Source organism: Amblyomma maculatum, chromosome 1, assembly GCF_055883805.1.
Source record: "Amblyomma maculatum isolate TAMU_Amacu chromosome 1, ASM5588380v1, whole genome shotgun sequence".
In the NCBI taxonomy this organism is placed as follows: domain Eukaryota; kingdom Metazoa; phylum Arthropoda; class Arachnida; order Ixodida; family Ixodidae; genus Amblyomma; species Amblyomma maculatum.
The window spans coordinates 209,829,869-209,850,378 of NC_139344.1; the positions used below are offsets into that span (position 1 = coordinate 209,829,869).

Below are 20,510 nucleotides of genomic sequence, written 5' to 3' on the forward strand. Positions count from 1 at the left end.
AAAGTCATTTTATGATAGTGCCACACACAAAGAGTGCCGGTGGCGGTGATGCCTAAAAAAAAAAAAAAAAAGAGCTCTTTCGTAAAGTAGTTCAGACAGCAGCTTCGCTGACAATCTAGAATTTGTACCTGACAGTTACTCTGACCCCGTTTGCGATGTGCGTACACTGGTAAAAACAAAACAAAGATGGCGAAGTGACAGCATGCTTTACTATGAAGGAAACTTTTTAGAATTAGAATGGTATGAAAAACATTACAACTAAACCTGGCGATGTTAGTATGTTTTTCGGGAGTTAATTTGGCAGTTACAGGGTTAACGTGCAGCTAACTCCATATAATTAGCATCAATTAAATGCTGTGTATCTTGGGGACCATCATTAACAATGTCATGCATGTGAGCCATCACATGCTTGAGTTCATTAAACATACAAAATATGTAGGCACCTTTTATTCAGACAGCACTTGTATACAAAATCAAAAGCACCATGGCAATGTCAGAAGCAGCTTAGGCATATAAGCACAGCCTATTTTGAACATGACGTGGAACAGGTTCCTTAGCCCTCATATTTTTCAGAGTCGGCTAACAAACAGATGTGCATTTGCAAAAACCTGCATGGTATGCAGATGAGCCATTCCTGCCACTAACAAAATGAGCCACTTCACAGATTTCCATATGGTCCTTCCAGGTTTTGAACTCTGCAAAAAGAAAGATTTTCCAAGTTGTCAAAAGTGAGTCTCAAAAAAAGACAGCTAGAAACAGAACTCTTGTAGACTGGAAAATACAAAATACCAAAAAAAAAAAAAGTACAGGTATTGCCAACACCAGCGGATTGCACAAGTAAACTGCGTATGTTGACATCAATTTTTGGAAGCAGATTTCAGAGGCTAGGCTACACTGCCATGCAGTCAGCCATAACTACTGCTGGATGAATGTCAACATATCCAAAATGAGCTAGATAACTTTTCCTTTGTTGTCCTTTGTGTGCCTTCATAGAGGCTCTGACTAGGCTCAAACATGGCAAATAGACTTGTCCTCCGCACTCATTGGTTCTTTACAAAGCCTGTCACTGGAAAGGCCTAAAGCTTTTCCTATTGGTTCATTGACTTGAACATCTTCGGTGTAACTCCGCCTGGTTGGGTACTTGAAACAAAAGTTTAAGAAACACCATCACCAACCAAATTTTTTATTAGAACCCGACATTTCGGGACCAACTTGGTCCCTTCCTCAGGGGCGACTGAAGTTTGAGGCCCGCAGTAGCAGGCACACGTGGCGAAGTCCAATTGTGTAGCAGAGCCAGGGTAGCGTCCCCGGATTCCTGTTCACTGCTGCAGCTGTCAGCCGGATGAACCGAAAAAAGACGTGACGTCTTTTGAAAGAATTGGTCTCCACATCAAGTATGTTCACCTCGTCAAAGGTGATTTTGTGGTCGGCACATTCGCAGTGCTCGGCGAGGGGGGTTGCTTTTCGAGTTCAATTGCCGAGCGTCATTTTTGTGCTGCAATATGCGCCGACAGATTTTTTGTTTCGCCGATATACGAGGCAGAGCACGAGATTTTATAAATAACGCCTGGTTATTTTTCTTTGGGAATACGGTCTTTTGGTAGCGGCAGAAAACGGCAGACTGTTGAGGTAGGTTTGTGCGACACACAGACGTGTTTCCGCAGGATGCGTGCAAGCGCATCACTGGTGCCCGCCACGTATGGGAGCACAATGCGAGGGCGCTTCGTCGTTTCCGTGCTGACCGACCCTCTTGTCCTGCTAGCTCGACGACGGGAAGCACATTGGAATAAAGGCGCGTGTATAGCCATTCTTCTTCAGATCGGCCAAGCATAGGCCGCTGCCTGCTACTGCGGGCCTCGAACTTTAGTCGCCCCTGAGGAAGGGACCGAGTTGGTCGCGAAATGTTGGGTTCTAATAAATAATTTGGTTGGTGATAGTGTTTCTTAAACTAGTGGTTCATCACACCGATTAACAAGCTACAAGAGCCTACATATGCTCTTTGCAACCTTGTGTTCTTATTCCATCATTTACTATCAGCCAAAAAGAACTCAGTACTCTGTTTGACAGCATTATCTGCACACTGGATTCACTTTTATTTCGTTGCAACAAGGTGCCAATCACGACAAAGGCACTGGTCATCGAACAACAGAATGCCCAGTGCTCAGTTTAAAGGCAGCAAGGAAACAGAGGTAAACCTGCCAAGTACAATGATCAAGAACAATGCAGAAGCAGTGTTGTGTTGTGGCAATTATTCGACGTAAATCTCTGTGCATCATCATTGTACAACAAAAAGAGTAAAAGCTGCGTCCAGGTAGCGTAAAGCGTGAAAAAAAAAAAAAAAAAGCTTTGCGGTATGACTTCCCTCTCAAAGAAGCAATGGCCCAATGCTCTACATTGAATAGAAAGGTAGGCAAAAATAAACATCAAGCAAAATATAAACAGTGTCTATCAGTTATAATAGGGCTATAGGCACACAACATACAATTTCTGGACATGTATCATCCCTGGGGTGCTGTCAGCAGCATTTGGGGACAATTCCATAGCCCATTTCATCTAGATGAGTGAACTTGATTTGCGGAAACAGCAGCATAAAATTTATGGTTTTCATTACATCCACGATGGTGATTCAGCATCCAAACCTAGAGTCGGTCTGCTGGCTTGTAATCTTCATTGTCATTGTAGGTTACGTTAGGCATTGGTGCCTTGCTGGCTTTTTATGCGCAGCTGGGCGAGTCGTCGGGCTACTTCTGCACGCTGAAGGTAGGCAGTGACACTGAGGCTGTCCTTTTCCGTTACATGTGGCATCAGCATGACATCGAGCGCTGTATTAAGGCGAAAGCCTTTAAAGGGAAACTGCACTGGTTGTAGATTTTGATGAGTTTCAAGGAATCAAATGATTACAGCTTCCAGGTTAAACATGCAAGATATCTTCGCGCTAGCGTTTCAAACAATGGCGCAAATAGCGATTTAAACCGCTTCAGCTATCGAGCTTCTCCTCACCACACAGCGACGTGTGGGGGGAACATAATGACATCATTGACGGCACCGGTATGTTTCCCGTGTAGAATGGCTTGGTTGAAAGAAGTAAAAACAAGGCTACCAAAATTGAAGGCCCAGAAACATTGTTTGATGGCATCAAAAAAAAGGACCGCATGATGTGGGCGAAGGTAACGAAAAGAAAAAAATATTACCGTCCTTGATGTCATCATCGAGCTTCTACGCAGTCCTTCAGTGCTGTGAGGAGAAGCTCGAATTGTAATCGTTGATTACTTCATCAGTTTTAAAAATAGCACACAAACACAAAGCATTACCGACAGCTTATGGAGAGTCAAATTCCTGAATGTCGCAGAATTCTCGAAAAGTGAGGCAGCTGCGCTTTAATGGCTCATACTGTCGGCGTTCGTTCGGTCACAATATAGCTTTCAATCAAATTACATCACCTGAAACCGAAACTAATGTCATCGGAAAAATAAAAATCCTGCATCCCTCGCATCGCCAGCCTAAGCTTTAACCAACTGCGCCACGCCCGGGATCGTGAACTGCACATAAATCTTGTCTACAGTGGTTTGGTTTGGTTTGCGGGATTTAACATCCCAAACCGACTCAGGCTATGATAGATGCCGTAGTGGAGGACTCCGGAAATTTTGACCACCTGGGGTTCTTTCGCATCGCACAGAACACAGGCGGCCTTGCTTTCGTCTCCATCGAAAAGCGGCCGCCGAAGCCCGGTTACGATCCCGCATTCTTGGGAACAGTAGTCGAGCGCCGTAACCACTGCCTTGTCTATCGTGAGGATGAGTTAAAACACACATCAAAATTCTCCTTGTCTGCATGATGCTGATGCGGCCACTCCCCTTTGTAGCGAGGGATCACAGAGTTCTTCATTAGGCCAATAAATAAAGGAGTAGAAAAAGAACAAAAACTATACCAACTGCTGTGCATTGGTCAAAAGTCCAGAAAAAAGAAATGAGGAAGGAAAAGAAGGTGGGAGTCCTTCAACAATCTTCTCGTTTACGCCACCAGTCAAGGCGGAGAGTTTTTTGTATTATGTGGTCTTTTGTCGGCTTCTCTCTCAACGACGCTGAGTGGATTCAAATCTGGACAACTAGGAGGCCACAAGTTGGGAGTGATGTGGTTATTGGAAGTTGTTGGCCAGCCACTCGTGGGTGACGCGGGCGGTGTGGGCGAGAGCCGAATGTTGCTGAAAGACACAAGGTTTTCCTTTCTTTCGAAACAGTATCGGTCCAGAGCTTCACAACGGTGGCAAGCACCTCTGCGTACTCGGCAGTATTAATGCGGAGTCCTTCTGCAAAACAGTGTGGCAGCATGACATCACCCTTGTTGCTGACGGCTGCTGACACCATCACACACAAATTTTGTGTGCAATGCTGTCGGCACCTCATTAGCGCTTCCGTAAAGCCATCTTTCATTATGGCAATTAGCTTTTTGGTCTTGATCGAAGTTCTTTTCATCTGAAAGAAAAAAAAAAAGAGCATTCCAGGCTCTTCAGCTTGCCTAGCAAGCGCTTGGACCAGAGCAGACAATTCTCCCGAGCTTTACCAGAAAAGAATTGCGCCCTCCTCATGACACAGAAATGGTACCGCACGTCCTCGTGCACAGCAAGCCTGACAGCTGACTCTGCGACATCGAGCTCCTTTGCAATGGCCCGCATTGACTTCTCTGGGTTGTCACTCACGATGACTTGCAGCCTCTGAAGAAAATCAGGTGTTCTGACGACGTCTGACCGCTGATTGTGTTTTTTCCTTTTCGCCACAGATGCCACGTCACCGTCACAGCACATCAGTTCTGTTCGCCCCTTGTTAACAAAAGACCTCGCTACATTCAGAAAGTTGGCAATTTCCAAGTCGCTATGGCGCGCGGCCAGTGCGACGAGGACTGCATGGCGTTTCATTTCCTGCGTCAACTTGTACGCTTCCATTATTCAACAAACTGCGCAGTATAAATGATAAGGGGTCAACCAACAAGAAGCCGCATGCCTAGATACATATGCTGAGCCTGCTGGTGTCTATGGCGATAAGGAGTAGTAACCTCAAATACCTCATGCACCAGTGAGCTACGAGACTGCTATAACTGTGCCTAGTGACGGGCAATCAAAGTAGCTTCAACATCCTCGAGCCTTCCCTCGTGAAGTAAGTGGTCAAATTCATCATTCGCAAAGAACACGCAGTGAGCAAAAAAAAAAAAAAAGAAATTACAGGCTCTCAATTTGTGTTTGAAGTTTTCAGGTGCAATCAAATCTATTCGCTACAACCCATCATGCTTCGAAAATCTTAATGAAAAGCATGGGTAAAAAATTGTTCAGAGTGCAATATGAAAGACCTGCAGTAGACCTGCAAGTAGTGCTAAAGGAACACTGAAAGAAAAAGTAGGCTTGCAGCGATGGTATACTGGCTCCTAATCACAAAAACACCACTTTCACTGAAAACAAAACTCTTATAAGGTAGAAAAAAGAGAACAGAAATGCAGGCATTGCAGAAATACAGAAATCGCAAATGCATGCACAATGACATGCAAGGGATCCCGGAGGCTGCCTAACATGTATTATGGTTGCATGTTTGAATTGTTAACTTTTGTTTCAAAAATGGCAAAAAGACAGGCTAAATATTGGAAGCCAAAAATAAATTTGCGCTTGGCAGTGCCACAGGCAGTCAGTTTCGTTTTGGTATGTTTCGGTTCTTTGAAGTCACAGCTATGCATTTGGCATCACCACATGGTTTCATTTTTGATATACATGCTTTGGTTTACAAGTGCGGAGCAGCAGAGTTTTCCTCTGATGAAGTTCATGCCTCAGTAAGAGCCCGAAGAGATGTGGACTGATGTTCGTGATATAATACAAGAAGTTGCTACTAAGGTAGTTCCAAAGCAAAAGAAATGCAAAAAAGCAAACTGGTTATCTGAAGAGGCTTTGCAAATAGCTGAGGAAAGGAGGATGGCAAAAGGTATGGGGGAAAGAGAAAGATACAAGGTTCTCAATGCGGATTTTCAGAAAATAGCAAGGAGAGATAAGAATGCCTTCCTGAACATACAGTGTCAAGCAGTTGAGGACAACAGCCAATTAAGAAACACAAGAGCTCTGTATAAGACAATCAAAGATATCAAAGGAAGCTTCTGTGCTAAGCTGGGCGTGATAAAGGACAAACGAGGCAAGGACCTCACTGAAGCCTCAGAGATAAAGAAGAGGTGGCAGGAATACACAGAAGAACTGTACAAGAAGGACCCGGATGTGCAATCCCAACATAGGACGGTTGTGATTACTGATCTCGAGCCGGGCATCCTGAAGAGTGAAGTTGAATGGGCCTTAGCCAGCCTTGCTAAGAACAAAGCAAGCGGAATTGATGGTATTCCAGCTGAGTTGCTTCAAAACCTCAACCACGACGCTGTTAACACACTGCATACATTATGTCAAAAGATTTGGACAACCCTGCAGTGGCCACAGGATTGGAGGAGGTCAGTTTACATCCCCATTCCAAAGAAAGGCAGTGCCAAAGATTGTTCCAACTACCGCACGATCGCGCTTATTTCGCATGCTAGCAAGGTGATGTTAAAAATCCTGCAAGGTAGGCTGCAGCAGTATGTGGATCGGGAGCTTCCGGACGTGCAAGCTGGGTTTCGCAAGGGCAGAGGAACTAGAGACCAAATTGCCAACCTTCGCTGGATCATGGAAAAAGCAAGAGAGTTCCAGAAACCCATTTACTTCTGCTTTATTGATTATGCGAAAGCGTTTGACTGCGTAGATCACAGCAGATTGTGGCAAGCTCTCCGAGAGATGGGAGTTCCAATTCACCTCATCTGTCTCCTCAGGAACCTGTATGAAGGGCAAGAGGCCACAGTCAGAACTGGGCATGGTCTTACTGATTGGTTTCCGATTGAGAAAGGGGTGAGGCAAGGCTGCATACTATCGCCCTGCCTATTTAACCTATATGCAGAGTGCATCATGAGGAAGGCCGGTCTGGACGAGTCTTCAGCTGGAGTGAAGATTGCTGGAAAACGTATCAACAACCTTAGATATGCGGATGATACCACTTTAATGGCAGAAAGTGAAGTGGAACTCAAGAGACTTCTGATGCGCGTACAAGAAGAGAGTGAGAAGTTTGGGCTTAAACTGAACATTAAAAAGACGAAGATCATGGCGTCTTGCCCTATCAAGTCCTGGAGCATCAATGGACAAGAAGTGGAAGCTGTGACAGATTTTCTGTTCTTGGGCGCCAAGATTACCTCGGAAGGAGACTGCAGCCATGAAATTAGGAGACGCCTGCTTCTGGGAAAGAGAGCAATGGTTAGCCTTGACCGCCTAGTAAAGAGCAGAGACATTAGTCTGCCAACCAAGATCCGTATAACCCGTGCTATGGTCTTTCCAGTTGTGATGTATGGATGCGAGAGTTGGACTGTGAAAAAGGCTGACCGCCGAAGAATTGACGCGTTTGAATTGTGGTGCTGGCGAAGACTCTTAAGAGTTCCTTGGACTGCCAGAAGATCAAATCAGTCGATATTGTCGACCATAAACCCTGACTGCTCATTGGAGGGTCAAATTCTAAAGTTAAAGCTCAGCTACTTTGGTCATCTGATGAGAAGAGAGGAGTCGCTGGAGAAAGATTTGATGTTGGGAAAGGTTGAGGGTCGCCGGAGAAGGGGTAGGCAGCGAACGCGATGGTTAGATGGCATTCTCGAGGCATTGCAGATGAAGCTATGTGATGTTAAGAAGATAGTGAGAGACCGGAAAGCGTGGCGTGACATGGTCCATAGGGTCACGAAGAGTCGGACACGACTGAACGCCTGAACTGAACTGAAGCGCTTCTCTATTGAAAAATCTCGTATGAAATGCACACAGGATTAAGTTATAACTTACTGGGCAGAATAAACCTCCACAGACCCGAGTGGAGCTGGGAAAGAAAAGAAAGGCTAGAAAAAGTAAGATTTAAAATGGTATGGATGCTTATAAAAAACACCTCGAAAGGGATTTAATCCTAAGTCCTTTGGAGCTTTAACTGAATGTCTTAGCCATTGCGCCACACGAACAGCTGAGACCTCTCGCATTACATTACTTATGTAGTGCACTTGCATTTTTTACATATTTTTCACTCACCCCTAAACAATTGCATCCCAAGTGTGCTGAATGCTTTTGCTGGCTGTTAATAGTGTCACCGATGTCTCATATCTATGATAAGCATAGGATTTTGCCAAAATATCTCTATTTCTCTATTGTCTGCTGTCCCAGCGTGCATGCACAGACCTTACTGGCACATCAGTTTGCCATCTGCAGGGCAGCGACGCTAGAGTACACCACATAAGGTGTAGACACCCAAGGAAGCATTGAACGAAAGGGAGCTCAGTTGGTTCATATTAAGAAATACAATAGTGAAGGAAACGAAATAAATTGAACAAAACAGGCTCTGTGTACCCCTTTTTTCTTTTAACTTTCTGCCACAATGCATTGTTCACCCCTTGCTGCTATTCAAAAAAGACCATCTGTAGCAGTCTTTACTCGTCACTCGTGATGGTAGCTCGGCAATGTCAGTGGCCGCATCCATAGCTTCGCTAGCTACAAACTTTGCCGCCACGTCAGCGCTCGTACATTCTATCCTGTTAGTCAAGTGACCTCAACTCTAAAAAGTACCGCATGCTCTGTGGGTGCCAAGGTCAAGATTCACTGCGAGAACTTTGCAGTCAAGCTCAGGATCTATGCCTGGTGCAAACAAATAGACGGCTTTGGCGAACTGTAGCTTTAATTTCAGCTGCTGCTAGATTGCACTGCTCGCTATGCATCAAGAATCACGGAGTCTATGTTTACACCATCGTTTGCGTCATTTTCGCAAGTCTAAATCCCTTGGAAGGAAAGCAGACCTCTTCAACTTCAAATCGAAATATCTCAGCAATAAATGTGTCTTGCTGCCGGACAAGCGACAAAAAAGTCACGAAACACTGCACTATTAGATTCTAGCAACAAAAAATATTGTGATGGGTCCCATACTGCAGAAAATCTGGCATCCATGAAAAATTAGGGCATGTATCTGGCAAGTGGCAGGAAGGTGACGCAGCACTGCAATGACTGTCCGTCAGGTTGCGTGACATCACAAGGCCACATGACATGACCAAGTCAGCAGGTGCTGCCACACAGGGTGCTTTTTATGGTATCAAGTTAAAAAGGAAAACAAAGAGAACATCGCTTGGAGCAATTACGCGCCACTATTTGTTTCTTGCAGGTGTATCCGTGACAAAGGTTTGTGCATGCAGGGCTACCTGGAATCACTTGAGGCAAATCCTTGAAGCCTTTGTTATGAAATATTAAAAATTGTAGAGGTTCAGCTCTCTTTGAACCAAGTCAAGAGCATTAGCCATCGGCCGGTGCCGCATTTGTAGCTGCCGCTTCAGTCTTGGCTTGATTCCGCATTTGGTAAGCTTCTTGGCAATAGGCTAGTCTGGCTTCTCGTTCGATGTCTTGGCAACCTGTCTGGCATGGTTGCAGCCTGTCTTTGGCACAAGTGGATTCCACTACACCACACTGCCTCCTTTTGTCATGCCGCCTGGTGAATTCGCCCAACACTATGCTCGCGGTCTCGACTGCACTTACCCAGAAATGTTTTAAAGCAACGAACAAAATATGGGTGCACAAAACACAGACAACAGAACATGTTGGTGCCGCTGCAAATGAATGAACGAAATAGCTATTAGAAATGACAGCAGTGCCTACTCTGCTGGCAGAAATCTTGAGCAAAAATTTCTCATCAATTGGCCCTAATTGGCTATACAAGGCCATGCGACATTTTCCCATGAAAATAGCAGTGACTAAAATTTTTCATACTTTCACAATCATCTTTTAGCAAATAATGACCTGCTTTTGTTTCGCACTACATGCGCCATAGTGTCAGCAAATAAATTGCAATGCTGTTTGTACAGCAAGCGACTGCAGGCAAGGGACACATCTGGGTGATATTTTTGAGGTAGTCGTGTAAGCCCAAGTTTCTAGGGCAAAAAAATTATGGCATGTAATTTCTCCCTAACAAAGATTACCAAAGTACTGCCTGCTGAGAACTTATTCTCGGCAAATAATTTCAACAGTGTATGGAGCAGAGCATGAATTCGGGCAGCCCGAAAACCTGGGCCGGGCTGGAAAATTGCCATTTTTATTGGTCTGGACCTGGCTCGGGCTTGACATACAGGCCTGGGCTTGCAGCTTGCAGTGGCGGAACCAGGCCAGGCTGGGTAAAGCTGTGTATGGCTTCTTTTGGAGATGGAATTCGAGCACTAAAATCATTCCAGTGGTTTATGAATGAACCACTACTAGTACATATGTTGACAGAGAATGAGAGAAAGCTCATTTGTAAACAGAGTTTAATCAGTGCCACTCGGTACTTTGTCCAAGTAATTTAGTACGAACATGCCGGGCTACATTCAATGACACAAGTGAAAAAAGTTAAAAAGGAAAGGCTCAAAACTCGATAGCGAACTGTACTACAATGGAGGTGTTATGAAGTGCTGTAACCTGTCATGCATGACACGGCCCGTTTGCATAAGCACGTGCCTACTGAAGTACTCAACGCCATCAGCTTAGGATTTCTCAGCAATCAGTGAGCAAGAGGGTAGCTTCTAACCTTTGTGTTACTGCTAACGGCTGGACATTTGAAGCCTAATAACAGCCCATGGACAAGGACCTTCAATTGACTGCTCGGCAGGCAGCCATCTGTTTATAAAAATTCTGACTGTCTGCTTTGCCCCCCCCCCCCCTCCAAAAAATGTCTCTACGCTACAATAAATGCTGTAGGATAAGAGCTTATTGCTTTAGGAATCTTTACATATCCAATAACATATACATGCACAATGAACAGACACTACCGCTTTTCGTCTCCACAGAGATGTGGCAATGTGGCTGTGATTTCTTCAATGATAATGTAAATTTTGGTTTTTTCTGCCCTAGCCCACTCATGTTCCTGGGGCAAAGTTGCCAGGGGCAGTCTTTTTGTAGGTGATTAAGCAAAGAACTTGCACCAAGAGCCAATTGCTTATAAGGGGTCATAGTTAAAATGCCCGTAATCCATACCTTTTAAATGTACATTGTGCTAGATAGCTTTACATAAAATGTCTTCTCAAAATATTCTTCACCGAGCCTTTGCTTCTGTAGGTGCTTTAACTGTGCCCTTCTCTACCAAGAATATTTTGCAAGGTTTGTCTCTCATCTTGATTTATTGTTATGTGCTAGTTAAGCAATACATTTTTAAGGCGTCTGCTCAGACTTACTTTGCAGGTTTGGCACGGGCCCTGTCGTGGAAGCGCAGGCCGGGTCCACGGCCATGTAATCATTGCCGATGGGCTTGGTACCATGGGCCCGGGATGGTCTTCAAACGTGGGCCAGGGAAGGGGCTGGAAAATCCAACCCGTGCAGGGCTCTAGTAAGGAGTGTAAGAAACTAAAGGTACATACAGGAAAGAAAAATCACACACACATAAGGGGAGTTCAGTAGCGAGTTCATTACTTCGAAGCACCGCTACGTGGTCTCCGTGCTACAATGGAGTTGTCTAAACGGTATTTACGTTATCATTTCTGTTGTCTCAACAGAGCTTATCCTTTTGTCGTACCCGACGCAAACTAGGTAAAATTTCATCAAGGGTACGCAGAATATCATCCATATAGCTGCCGCTTTTGGCTGTAAAAGGTTCAGTGCTAGTTTAGAGCTTTTGGTGCTCAATATGTATCACTAGTTTCAAGCTACAAGCAGATCAATTAAGGGGAAATGAGGGTGCTCGTAGTGATGCTCGAGCGACATCATAGGCAAGTACTTCACCCGGATGTGATCAAAACGAACAGCGTATGGAGAATCGGGGCCAAGAACGAAAAAAGCATAAAATGAGCTTCGTCGCCCTAAGCAGCTAATCACTGACGAGTGCCGCGAGTATCTGGTTGATAAAAGACAAAGCATCAAGCGCCAGTCAGCAGCATCATAAGACAGTGCAGTGCTCGCCTTCAACCGTGCTAAATTGGCGCGTGCTGTAAGTGCATACCTTGGCACAAATCCCTGCAGTATGTGACAAATAAGAACGGTAAGCGGACAGCATATAACCACGAACATTGCACGCAAAAGGGGCAGCTAAAATTTGAACATGGCGGCACCTTCATTGGCATGCTTTGTCCGCAACTAAACAAATCTTTTCACAGAACGGGCACTAACCTTTCTGTACCGAAGCCGCAGCAGATGTGCCAGGGTTGTTCACGGCGCGCACACCAGTCAGTTCGATCGCACCCGTCCGTGGAACAGGCACAGTCTCGTTTACTACAACAAAAGCCACGGCACCAAACCGCCGCCGCGGAACCGGCGGCATCCCCAAGCAGGGTGGGTGGCGGGCGATGAGCGGTAGCCCGTCGGCACGCCGTGCCCCCAACTAGGGACAATCCGACCTAGGGATTGCTAGGGATTCAGGGCGACTGTCCAGCAAAAATCCAGGCAACACTGGCATTATTCATGGCGAGTTTTAGCCGCTCCCATAGCGGCGGCGCGAGGCATGCCAAAGGGTGTCACCACCCTGTACGGCGGCGCTGGTATCGAGGCACCCTAATAGTGGCTGAAGGGCAGCGCCCTCAGCTTTCCCTCTAGTTAGTGTAAGGAACTCTATGGGAATGTGGCCGCGTTCGACGTGTATATAGCCATGAGCCTGTATATCGACGTCCGCCGTATCTTTACGAGAATCGAACAAGGTCTATGTGCATCATGAATCGAATGGATAGGTCGGACGTACCTTTAGACACTTCGATGACTTTAACCTCGCGTGCAGGTTCTGTGGCGAAACAGCCACGTATGATCACATACTATGTCAATGTAAAGAAGAACCTCCACCGGAAGATCTAGTACAAATTCCTTCTCTTGAGCTATGGGAGGCCGTTCTGGTCAGCTCGGACCCGGGCCACGGGCCCCCGGGCATTCAAGCAATTCAAGCCTTGGCCACCGAGTGGGCCACTAAGGTCGTCGCCAGCCATGGACTGGAGGCCATCTAGAGCGGACCGTCTGCATCTGCATTTTGACGAAATAAATGTTTTCCAATTCAAAAATTCTGTAGCAAACCGCGCATCCAGTTTCACTTTCTGACGCACATCATTGTCATCAACAAGGAAAAGTGGCCCAGCGGCCCAGCTATGGTGGCTAGAAGGGGGAGGTGACGCCAACGGCGGACGGAAGCCGCTCCTCCATTTCAAGCCGGGTGTAGGTGGCGCTGTTGGCCGTAGTGCGATGCATGGTACGCGCCGCTCGCCTTCAGCCACGGTACTTGAACATACGTATGCCCGCGGTGCGTGCAACGCGTCGGCCTTTCAGTGATATTGCAGGTAATGGTTTAGCTCATTAAACTCTAGTCGAACCTGATTACGGCTGACAGAATTCAATTTTAAGCCATGGTGGTGCAGTGGTTAGGGCGTTCGACTGTTGTGCCCAAGGATGAGAAATCGCATCCCGGCCGCGGCGACCGCTTTTCTCTGGAGGCGAAAAGCAAAGCGCTCGTGTGCTGTGCGATATTACAAGTTAAAGAACTCCAGGTGGTCGAAATTCCGGAATCCTCCACTACGGTGTCTCTCATAGCCCGAGTAATTTTGGCACATGAAACCCAACAAACAAAACAATTAAAATCGATCAGTTGGCACTCCGATACTTTTGGTGCGTAGAATACAATGGAAGGTCTTGAATGAGTCCCGTCGGATCGAGCTAGTGCATGTCGAAAGTAGAAGACAGACCAAGAGAATGAGTCTTCAAGGTATACTGCGCACAGACAAAACAAGGACGAGATAGGTAACAAGCGCAGGTGTTGCGCGCTTGTTGTGTACCTTTCTCCTCCTTGTTTTGTGTGCGCGCAGTATACCTTGAAGATGTCTGACCGACTCGCCCAACAACGCACTCTTTCAAGAGAATGAGGACGGAAGGATGTTTCGGCTCCGTGCGGTCGCATTTTTTTTCCACAACGTTGTTTGCCCCAGGGCATAAAATAATATGTAAGAAGAAAATTAAAAGGGGTAATAAATGAAAGAAAAAAGGTTGGCTGTTCTTTGGTCGATGTTTTCCACCTCCTTCAGTTTCAAGAATACGAAGCATCAGCATTACTCCTAAAAAATGTGATTTGGGATCCAAACAAGCAAAATTTTGCAAAGCACAGCAAAAATTTATTGCACATCGTAGTAAGCAATGTACTGCACATCATAACATTCAGGGTAATTCAAAATAACATACATTTACACATGCTTCTGTGTAATTAGAAAGAAAAACAAAACATTAAACATTGATTACCAACACTGCATCCATCGCTTGGCACTAAGAAATGGGGAGGCAAGGATATCACTTCCCGCTAAATAAAAAAAATATATATATTACATTCGACCTTGAATAAATATGCAACTTAGAGCACCCTCCTAAGTTTCCGCACTTTCATTCTTCCCTGCTTAGCGTTGCGCTTACAGTTCTAGGCCGTCATATATAGAAGTGCTGCCTGGTAAGAACATGAAATTTGATAATATTGCTTGGGAGGGACATACTGCGATTTTTTTTTTTTTTTTTTGCGCTGGAGTTCATCTGTTCGGCGAAGTTAGGCCCTCACATTAACATGTCAGCAGCACAACACATCTGGCCATAAACGAGAGATCACGCTGGCAGCCGCGAACAAACAGGAACGCTGCCGCACCGTCCATACACCGCGCGCGAACCTGCACACGCGCGCGATCGCGTGACTGCATCGCCAAGCTGACCGCAGCGCCACCGTGGCCTTCGCGGCAGCGCATGAACCAGAGGATCGCGCTTTCTCGGCGGATACGCCGGCGCTGGCGCCACCTCCCCCTTCTAGCCACCATAGCCCAGCCATCTGTACAATCAGCTAGCACGGTGTGTGGCCATGTTTGAAAGTGTCACGGATACCACGGGGGGTATGTGTGGCATGTTTGGTTTGGAAGTGTTCAAACTCGGAGTTCACGAAGTCAATGAAAAGGTGGCACGGCAGGTGTTCCTTCTGACGGTGGTCCGTATACTTCTCCTTTTGATTGTCTCTTTGGAATGTCCATTGGTGGAGTGGTAGCGCTTAGCCACAAGTAAACGAATAATTTTTCGTTTCCACTTACCGTAAATGCCGCATTGTTCTGTTTAGTTCTTATTTAATTTTGTGAACACCCGCGGTTCGTTTGACGCATATCTGAAGGGTGCAATTTTTCGTTTTCTTATGTGAAATAGGACTGACGATTCGGACATTCGGACCCTTGACCACTCGAGATGTGCGCTGTGGGTTTAAGCTGGTACGTATGAGGGGAATCTGAAAAGAAACGCTGTATGATAATTCAGGAGGCAGTGCAGGGTATGTTGCCCTAGAACTGAACAGAATTATAGAAGTAAATATGAATATAGGGATGATATATGTAGCATGCGGGGTTTTGGTTTGGTTTGTGGGTCTAACATCCCAAAGCGACTCAGGCTATGAAAGACGCCGTAGTGGAGGAGTCCGGAAATTTCGAACACCTGGGGTTAACGTGCTCTGACATCGCACAGCACACGGGCACCTAGCTATTCGCCTCCATAAACATATTCTGGTATCAAAGAAGAAAGAGTGAGCCTTCCAGTGGCATAGGGTTGAGGACGACCCAGGCGCGCACAGCACGCACTTCACTGACCGCAAATTTGTGCATTTACAGATTGCGGATTTTTCAAAAAAACAACGCCCCCTGGAACTGGCTCGAAGGCACGTGTCGACGTTGACGCCATCGGAAATGAAACACGGTGCTGTCATCCCTGGACCGGAACTTGGTGCAGCGACACAGCAAAGCACATAAAGTCGTCGCCAAAGGAGGGACAGCCACTACTGAGGACGACCCAGGCGCGCACAGCACGCACTTCACTGACCGCAAATTTGTGCATTTACAGGTGTGTTGTGTTTTTTTCTAAGTCTTGTATCTATCTGTTGTGTGCCTGGGTCATCCATCAGCAATGGGGGATGATGAATCGAATGCTACTGTGTCGTGGCAACTCAAAAAAGAGAAGCTGTTTGAGAAGTACCCTACCACTGTCAAGGAAATAGCAGCATTACTCATCAAGCTCAACATCAAGGCTGAAGCAATGGAGACAAACATAACAAGAGACTTAAGCAGTCTTACAGAATCTGTATCATTTATGAACGAAGGCTTTGAACAATTTAAGGTAGCTACCGCGAAACATGAAAAGGAAATAACTCTGCTTAAGGCCGACCAAGAGCTACTGAGGAGAGAAAATTTCTTTTTTCAGAAGGAGCTTACAAAAGCTAGAACTGAGCTGACGGAAATTCAGCAATACAGTCGAAGACAACATCTAGAACTAAAAGGTATACCGGAGTCTCCCGAAGAATGCCTGCACAGCATTGTTTCTACTCTCGGAGCTAAGGTTGGTGTCCCGATAACAAAAGACATCGACGTGGTTCATCGTGTACTGTTCAAACATAAGCCACACAATATCATTGTCAAATTCGCCTTGTGCAGCAAGCGTGATGAAGTACTAAATTGCACAAGAAAGAAGCGCCTAACTACTTCAGATGCAGGCTTGACCGGCACCACATCGGTGTTTGTGAATGAACACCTTTGTCCCAAGAATAAGCTGTTGCTTTCAAAGGCTATCACTGCAAAGAAAAAACACAACTGGAAGTATGCTTGGGTTTCTAGAGGTAAAATTCTGATGAGAAAGACAGATAGCTCAGAAATACATCACATAGTCGCGGCAGCCGACCTTGGCACGATAGATTAATCCTGGTAACCGACCTTGACAAGATAGCTTGAAGATTTTGAAATGCTTACGGCTGATCAAGTTGATAACTTCTGCGATTTGAACTGTACTCGCTCAGTACTGCATTGCAATATAAGGAGTATATCATAAAAATTTGATTTTCTTTGCACGTTTTTCAGTTCAGTTCAGTCGTTCAGTCGTGTCCGATTCTTCGTGACCTTATGGACCATTTCACGCCACGCTTTCCGGTCTCTCACTATCTTCCTAACATCACATAACTTCATCTGCAGTGCCTCGAGGATGCCATCTAACCATTGCGTTCGCTGCCTACCCCTTCTCCGGCGACCGTCAACCTTTCCCAACATCAAATCTTTCTCCAGCGACTCCTCCCTTCTCATCAGATGACCAAAGTAGCTGAGCTTTAACTTTAGAATTTGACCCTCCAATGAGCAGTCAGGGTTTATGGTTGACAATATCGACTGATATTGACGTTTTTAGCTGAACACAAAAATACATACGACGTAATTGCAGTCTGAGAAACTTGACTATTTCCAGATGAATGTCTCAATATACTGAATTATGTTTTTTTGTCACGCCCTCGTTGTGCCAAAAATAGGAGTGGTGGCGTCGGCCTCTATATTAAAAACTCTCGTTTTACAGAATGCCCTCATATTGTTAACGGAACAAACAGTGACACAGACAATATTTGTGGAAATTGACAGTGTAATGATCGGTGCGGTTTACCGAGCACCGCTCAAAAATCGTAACATATTCTTAAGTGACCTTGAAACTATATTCATTAACATAACTAAGGGCACAAAAAATGCTATAATTACTGGGGATAGGAACATTGATACACTGGGTGCAAATCATAGTGACTATTCTAACCTCCTCTCTTCATTTGGTTTCCATAATCATCACCAGGATGGAAGCTTGGGCGAGTTGGTGACGGTTTTCTTGCAACATAGCGCTAAACAGACAGGGACAAGTTAGCGCCCGTCCCGTGTGTTTCGCTGTGTCCCTGTCTGTTTAGCGCTATGTTGCAAGAAAATTCCATAATCATATCACATCCCCGACCCGCATTACGAGTAATACTTCAACATGTTTGGATCACATCCTGTGTAACTTTCAACCCACCCGTAGTCTCGCTGGAGTATTCAATACCGCGCTTACAGATCATCTACCTGTTGCACTGTTGTACTGCTTCAATCATCCATGCCGCCCCGAACCACCCATCAAATCATTTACCCGAATTGACCACGAAAAGTTTTCTCGGTTGATTTCAAGTGTTAGCTTTGACAATTTCGAACCTTTAAATGCTAACGAACTCTGCCAACACCTCATAGAACAAATAAATATGTTAATAAATGAATGCAAGGTAACTAAAAAAGCGAAATATCTCACGGTGCCAATTTGCCCTTTGATGACTTCTTCTGTGCTCGAAGTCATGAAGCAACGCGAACATTGGCATACGAAAATGAAACAGAACAGGGGCAACGAATATTACGCAGCTCAATATAGAACTCACGGGAATAAAGCCCTTGCATTGATGCATCGGCAAAAAAGGTGTTATTAGCACTCAAAAATTAATGCTAATGCTAGCAATACGAAGAGACTGTGGGAAATTTTAAATTCTATCATTCAGCCAGCAGGAGCGAAAAGGGTACTACTATCAAAAGCCTTGTCCCCAAGCGCAATTAACATGGCAGATGAATTCAACAGGCATTTTTTTTTTAGTCGATATTTATTGCCTTAGGGCATCAGTAGGTTATGAGATGAAGGATGAATAAATGATTAAATGAATGGAAAAAGGTTGGCTGATTTTATGAAGTCCAGGAGTGAGCGATGATGAGGTCCCTGCGTCCAAGTGACGTATGAGGCAGGATTGGTTGCTGAAAGGCCAGCCATGCTCAGGTGCCGGATTCGTGTTGGCTTGAGTGCTGGGCAGTCCCACAGCAAGTGGTGGATGTCGGCCTCGACATCTTCATTGTTACAGATCGGGCATCCTGAGCGAGGATATAAGTGTTGGAAGTATGACCACGTCCTAGTTATAGCTGGTGTAAGGGCGACACCGACCCGGATCCTCCTAAGCGCAGCCTCCTCTGCACGGGTGAGACCGCGGGGAAGGGATATCGCACACGGAGGGATAAGTGCACGTGTGCGGCGCCGGAGGTGCTCCTTTCTTGACAAAAGGAGGGTAGCGTCGTCGACTTCGAGAAGCCGTGGGATTGATGCGTCTTGGTTCACAAGGTGGGTTGCAAAATCAGCTTGACTTTGGGAAGGCAGCAGATCCTGTGGGACCCACTCAATGCGTATTGATTGTGGGATGCGCGCCGCAAGCTGGTGAATGTCCTGGCAAATTTTTGGGCAGCGGCTGACACGTTGGAGCAGACATACTGCTTGAAGTGCGTCAGTGCGGATGACAACGTGGGCTGTAGGGAGCATGGTTATAGAAGTCACGGAGCAGAGTGCCTCCTGAACTGCCACAAGCTCAGCGCAGAAAGATGTAAGTGGTTCCGAAAGCTGAAGCGTAGTTGTCTGATTCAGGCTAGGTCTCCGTGGACAGTAGATTGCCGTTTTGGCTTCACAGCCTTGCAGGCTTCCATCTACGTACACTACAATGGAATCTTGAGGCAGGTTAGTATCTTGCTCTTCAAATCTCTGGCGTAGCAACGATGCAGAGTTGGCAGACGTCGGTCTGCGGATGTCAGTTGGCTTGTTGTCTCCTAACTGTATAAATTTCCAGGGAGGGAGAACTGGCGCAGGTGGCTGAAGAATAATGTGTGACGTTGCATACGCCCTCAGTGCTTGCGTGGAATGTGACAAAGTGGCCTTGAGTCTGCGAGCATCACGGCGCTGCTGCACCAGTTCATCGATGGTGTTGAGCTGCGCATTCTCCTGTAACGCTACGACCGGTGTGATTCGTGGAAGGCACGTTATGGTCCTCATAGCTTCTCGATTTACGGCTTCAAAGCGATCCCATTGTGCCCTTGTAAGATGCTGGAACTGGGCCTGATAAACAATACGGGGCTGCAGAACCGCCCTCAGTAACTGGCGTGCAACAGACGAGCCAGCGCCACCCGTTTTAGGTGCAATTCTTCTTATTAAACTTATAGTTTGAAGTGCTTGCTTTTTTGCCTGAGAGAGCCAAGCAGTCGCTGATCCTGATTGGTGAATTGTTAAGCCCATAGCTCCATTTTTGCTCCATAGCTCGAAATGTGATCCCCCAAAGCACAAAGCCTGGAGCCTGCTCTTCTTCCTCCATGGCAGAAATCCAGCTTCAGATATCATGACATAACTTGTCATGAACTTATATCAGTTAGTAGCCAACTGGATACGGGAAAAGCGCACGGATTAGATGGAATTCCTGTGTCATTATTGAAAAACAATATCGAAATTCTAGCGCCTACTTTGGTTTCTTTATTTAACAAGTGTTTATGTTTTTATGGTGCCACATACCCGATTGCATTGAAGGTAGCAAAAGTCGTCCCAGTATACAAAAATGAAGATCCAGATAACCTGAGCAATTACAGACCAATTTCTGTCTTAAGCTGCATTAACACATTTTTCGAGAAGCTGCTTGCCAAGCGTATTAAGAACTTTTTGAAGAAATATGCCATTCTAAGCACTGATCAACAGGGATTTCAGGAGTCAAGATCTACTACTACTGCAATCTTGTCTTTATTCGAACTCGTTAATGATGTACTTAACAGCAACTTTATAGCAATAGGCATGTTCTTGGGCGTAAAAAAAGCTTTTGACACTGTGGACCGCGAAATTCGCTCCAAAA

The 20,510-nt window shown here is 45.7% G+C and overlaps 2 protein-coding genes across 12 annotated transcripts in view; one reads left to right on the forward strand and one right to left on the reverse strand.

The window, feature by feature from the left end:
* Positions 1–222: 222 nt before the first annotated feature.
* LOC146205492 (uncharacterized) lies at positions 223–12,341 on the reverse strand. 5 transcript variants are annotated; one of them, XR_014704197.1, is made up of 3 exons: positions 12,182–12,341; positions 11,254–11,422; positions 223–695 (listed from the first exon to the last, which is right to left on the reverse strand). XR_014704197.1 is itself a non-coding variant. In XM_084590191.1 (3 exons), exons 1-3 carry the CDS (start codon positions 12,330–12,332, stop codon positions 570–572), a joined length of 426 nt encoding a protein of 141 aa, XP_084446317.1. In that variant the 5' UTR covers positions 12,333–12,341; the 3' UTR covers positions 223–569. The 5 variants fall into 5 exon arrangements, 4 of the variants coding, with proteins under 4 accessions (XP_084446317.1, XP_084446316.1, XP_084446319.1 ...); XM_084590191.1 differs by having other exon boundaries at positions 11,254–11,402; XM_084590190.1 differs by lacking the exon at positions 223–695 and adding an exon at positions 810–4,472 and having other exon boundaries at positions 11,254–11,402.
* Positions 12,342–14,850: 2,509 nt separating this feature from the next.
* The window catches only part of LOC146205493 (constitutive coactivator of peroxisome proliferator-activated receptor gamma-like), a 48,612-nt gene continuing 42,952 nt past the window's right edge, over positions 14,851–20,510 (forward strand). For 5 of the 7 annotated variants that reach the window (XM_084590194.1, XM_084590200.1, XM_084590197.1 and 2 more), the window contains exons 1-3: positions 15,003–15,069; positions 15,209–15,270; positions 15,664–15,892. The gene's annotated coding sequence lies outside the window, so the exon portion shown is untranslated. The other 2 variants (XM_084590195.1, XM_084590196.1) reach the window with 2 other exon arrangements.

What these genes read in the sequence shown, in the direction of transcription:
- LOC146205492 (XM_084590190.1), bottom strand. Translation starts at nt 12,332, where the DNA reads ATGCCGCCGGTTCCGCGGCGGCGGTTTGGTGCCGTGGCTTTTGTTGTA. An exon ending in TGCGGCTTCGGTACAGAAAG is followed by an intron (nt 11,403 to 12,181) that starts GTTAGTGCCCGT and finishes ACTCCTTACTAG; the next exon opens with AGCCCTGCACGGGTTGGATT. An exon ending in GCCCGTGCCAAACCTGCAAA is followed by an intron (nt 4,473 to 11,253) that starts GTAAGTCTGAGC and finishes TTTTTCTTTCAG; the next exon opens with ATGAAAAGAACTTCGATCAA.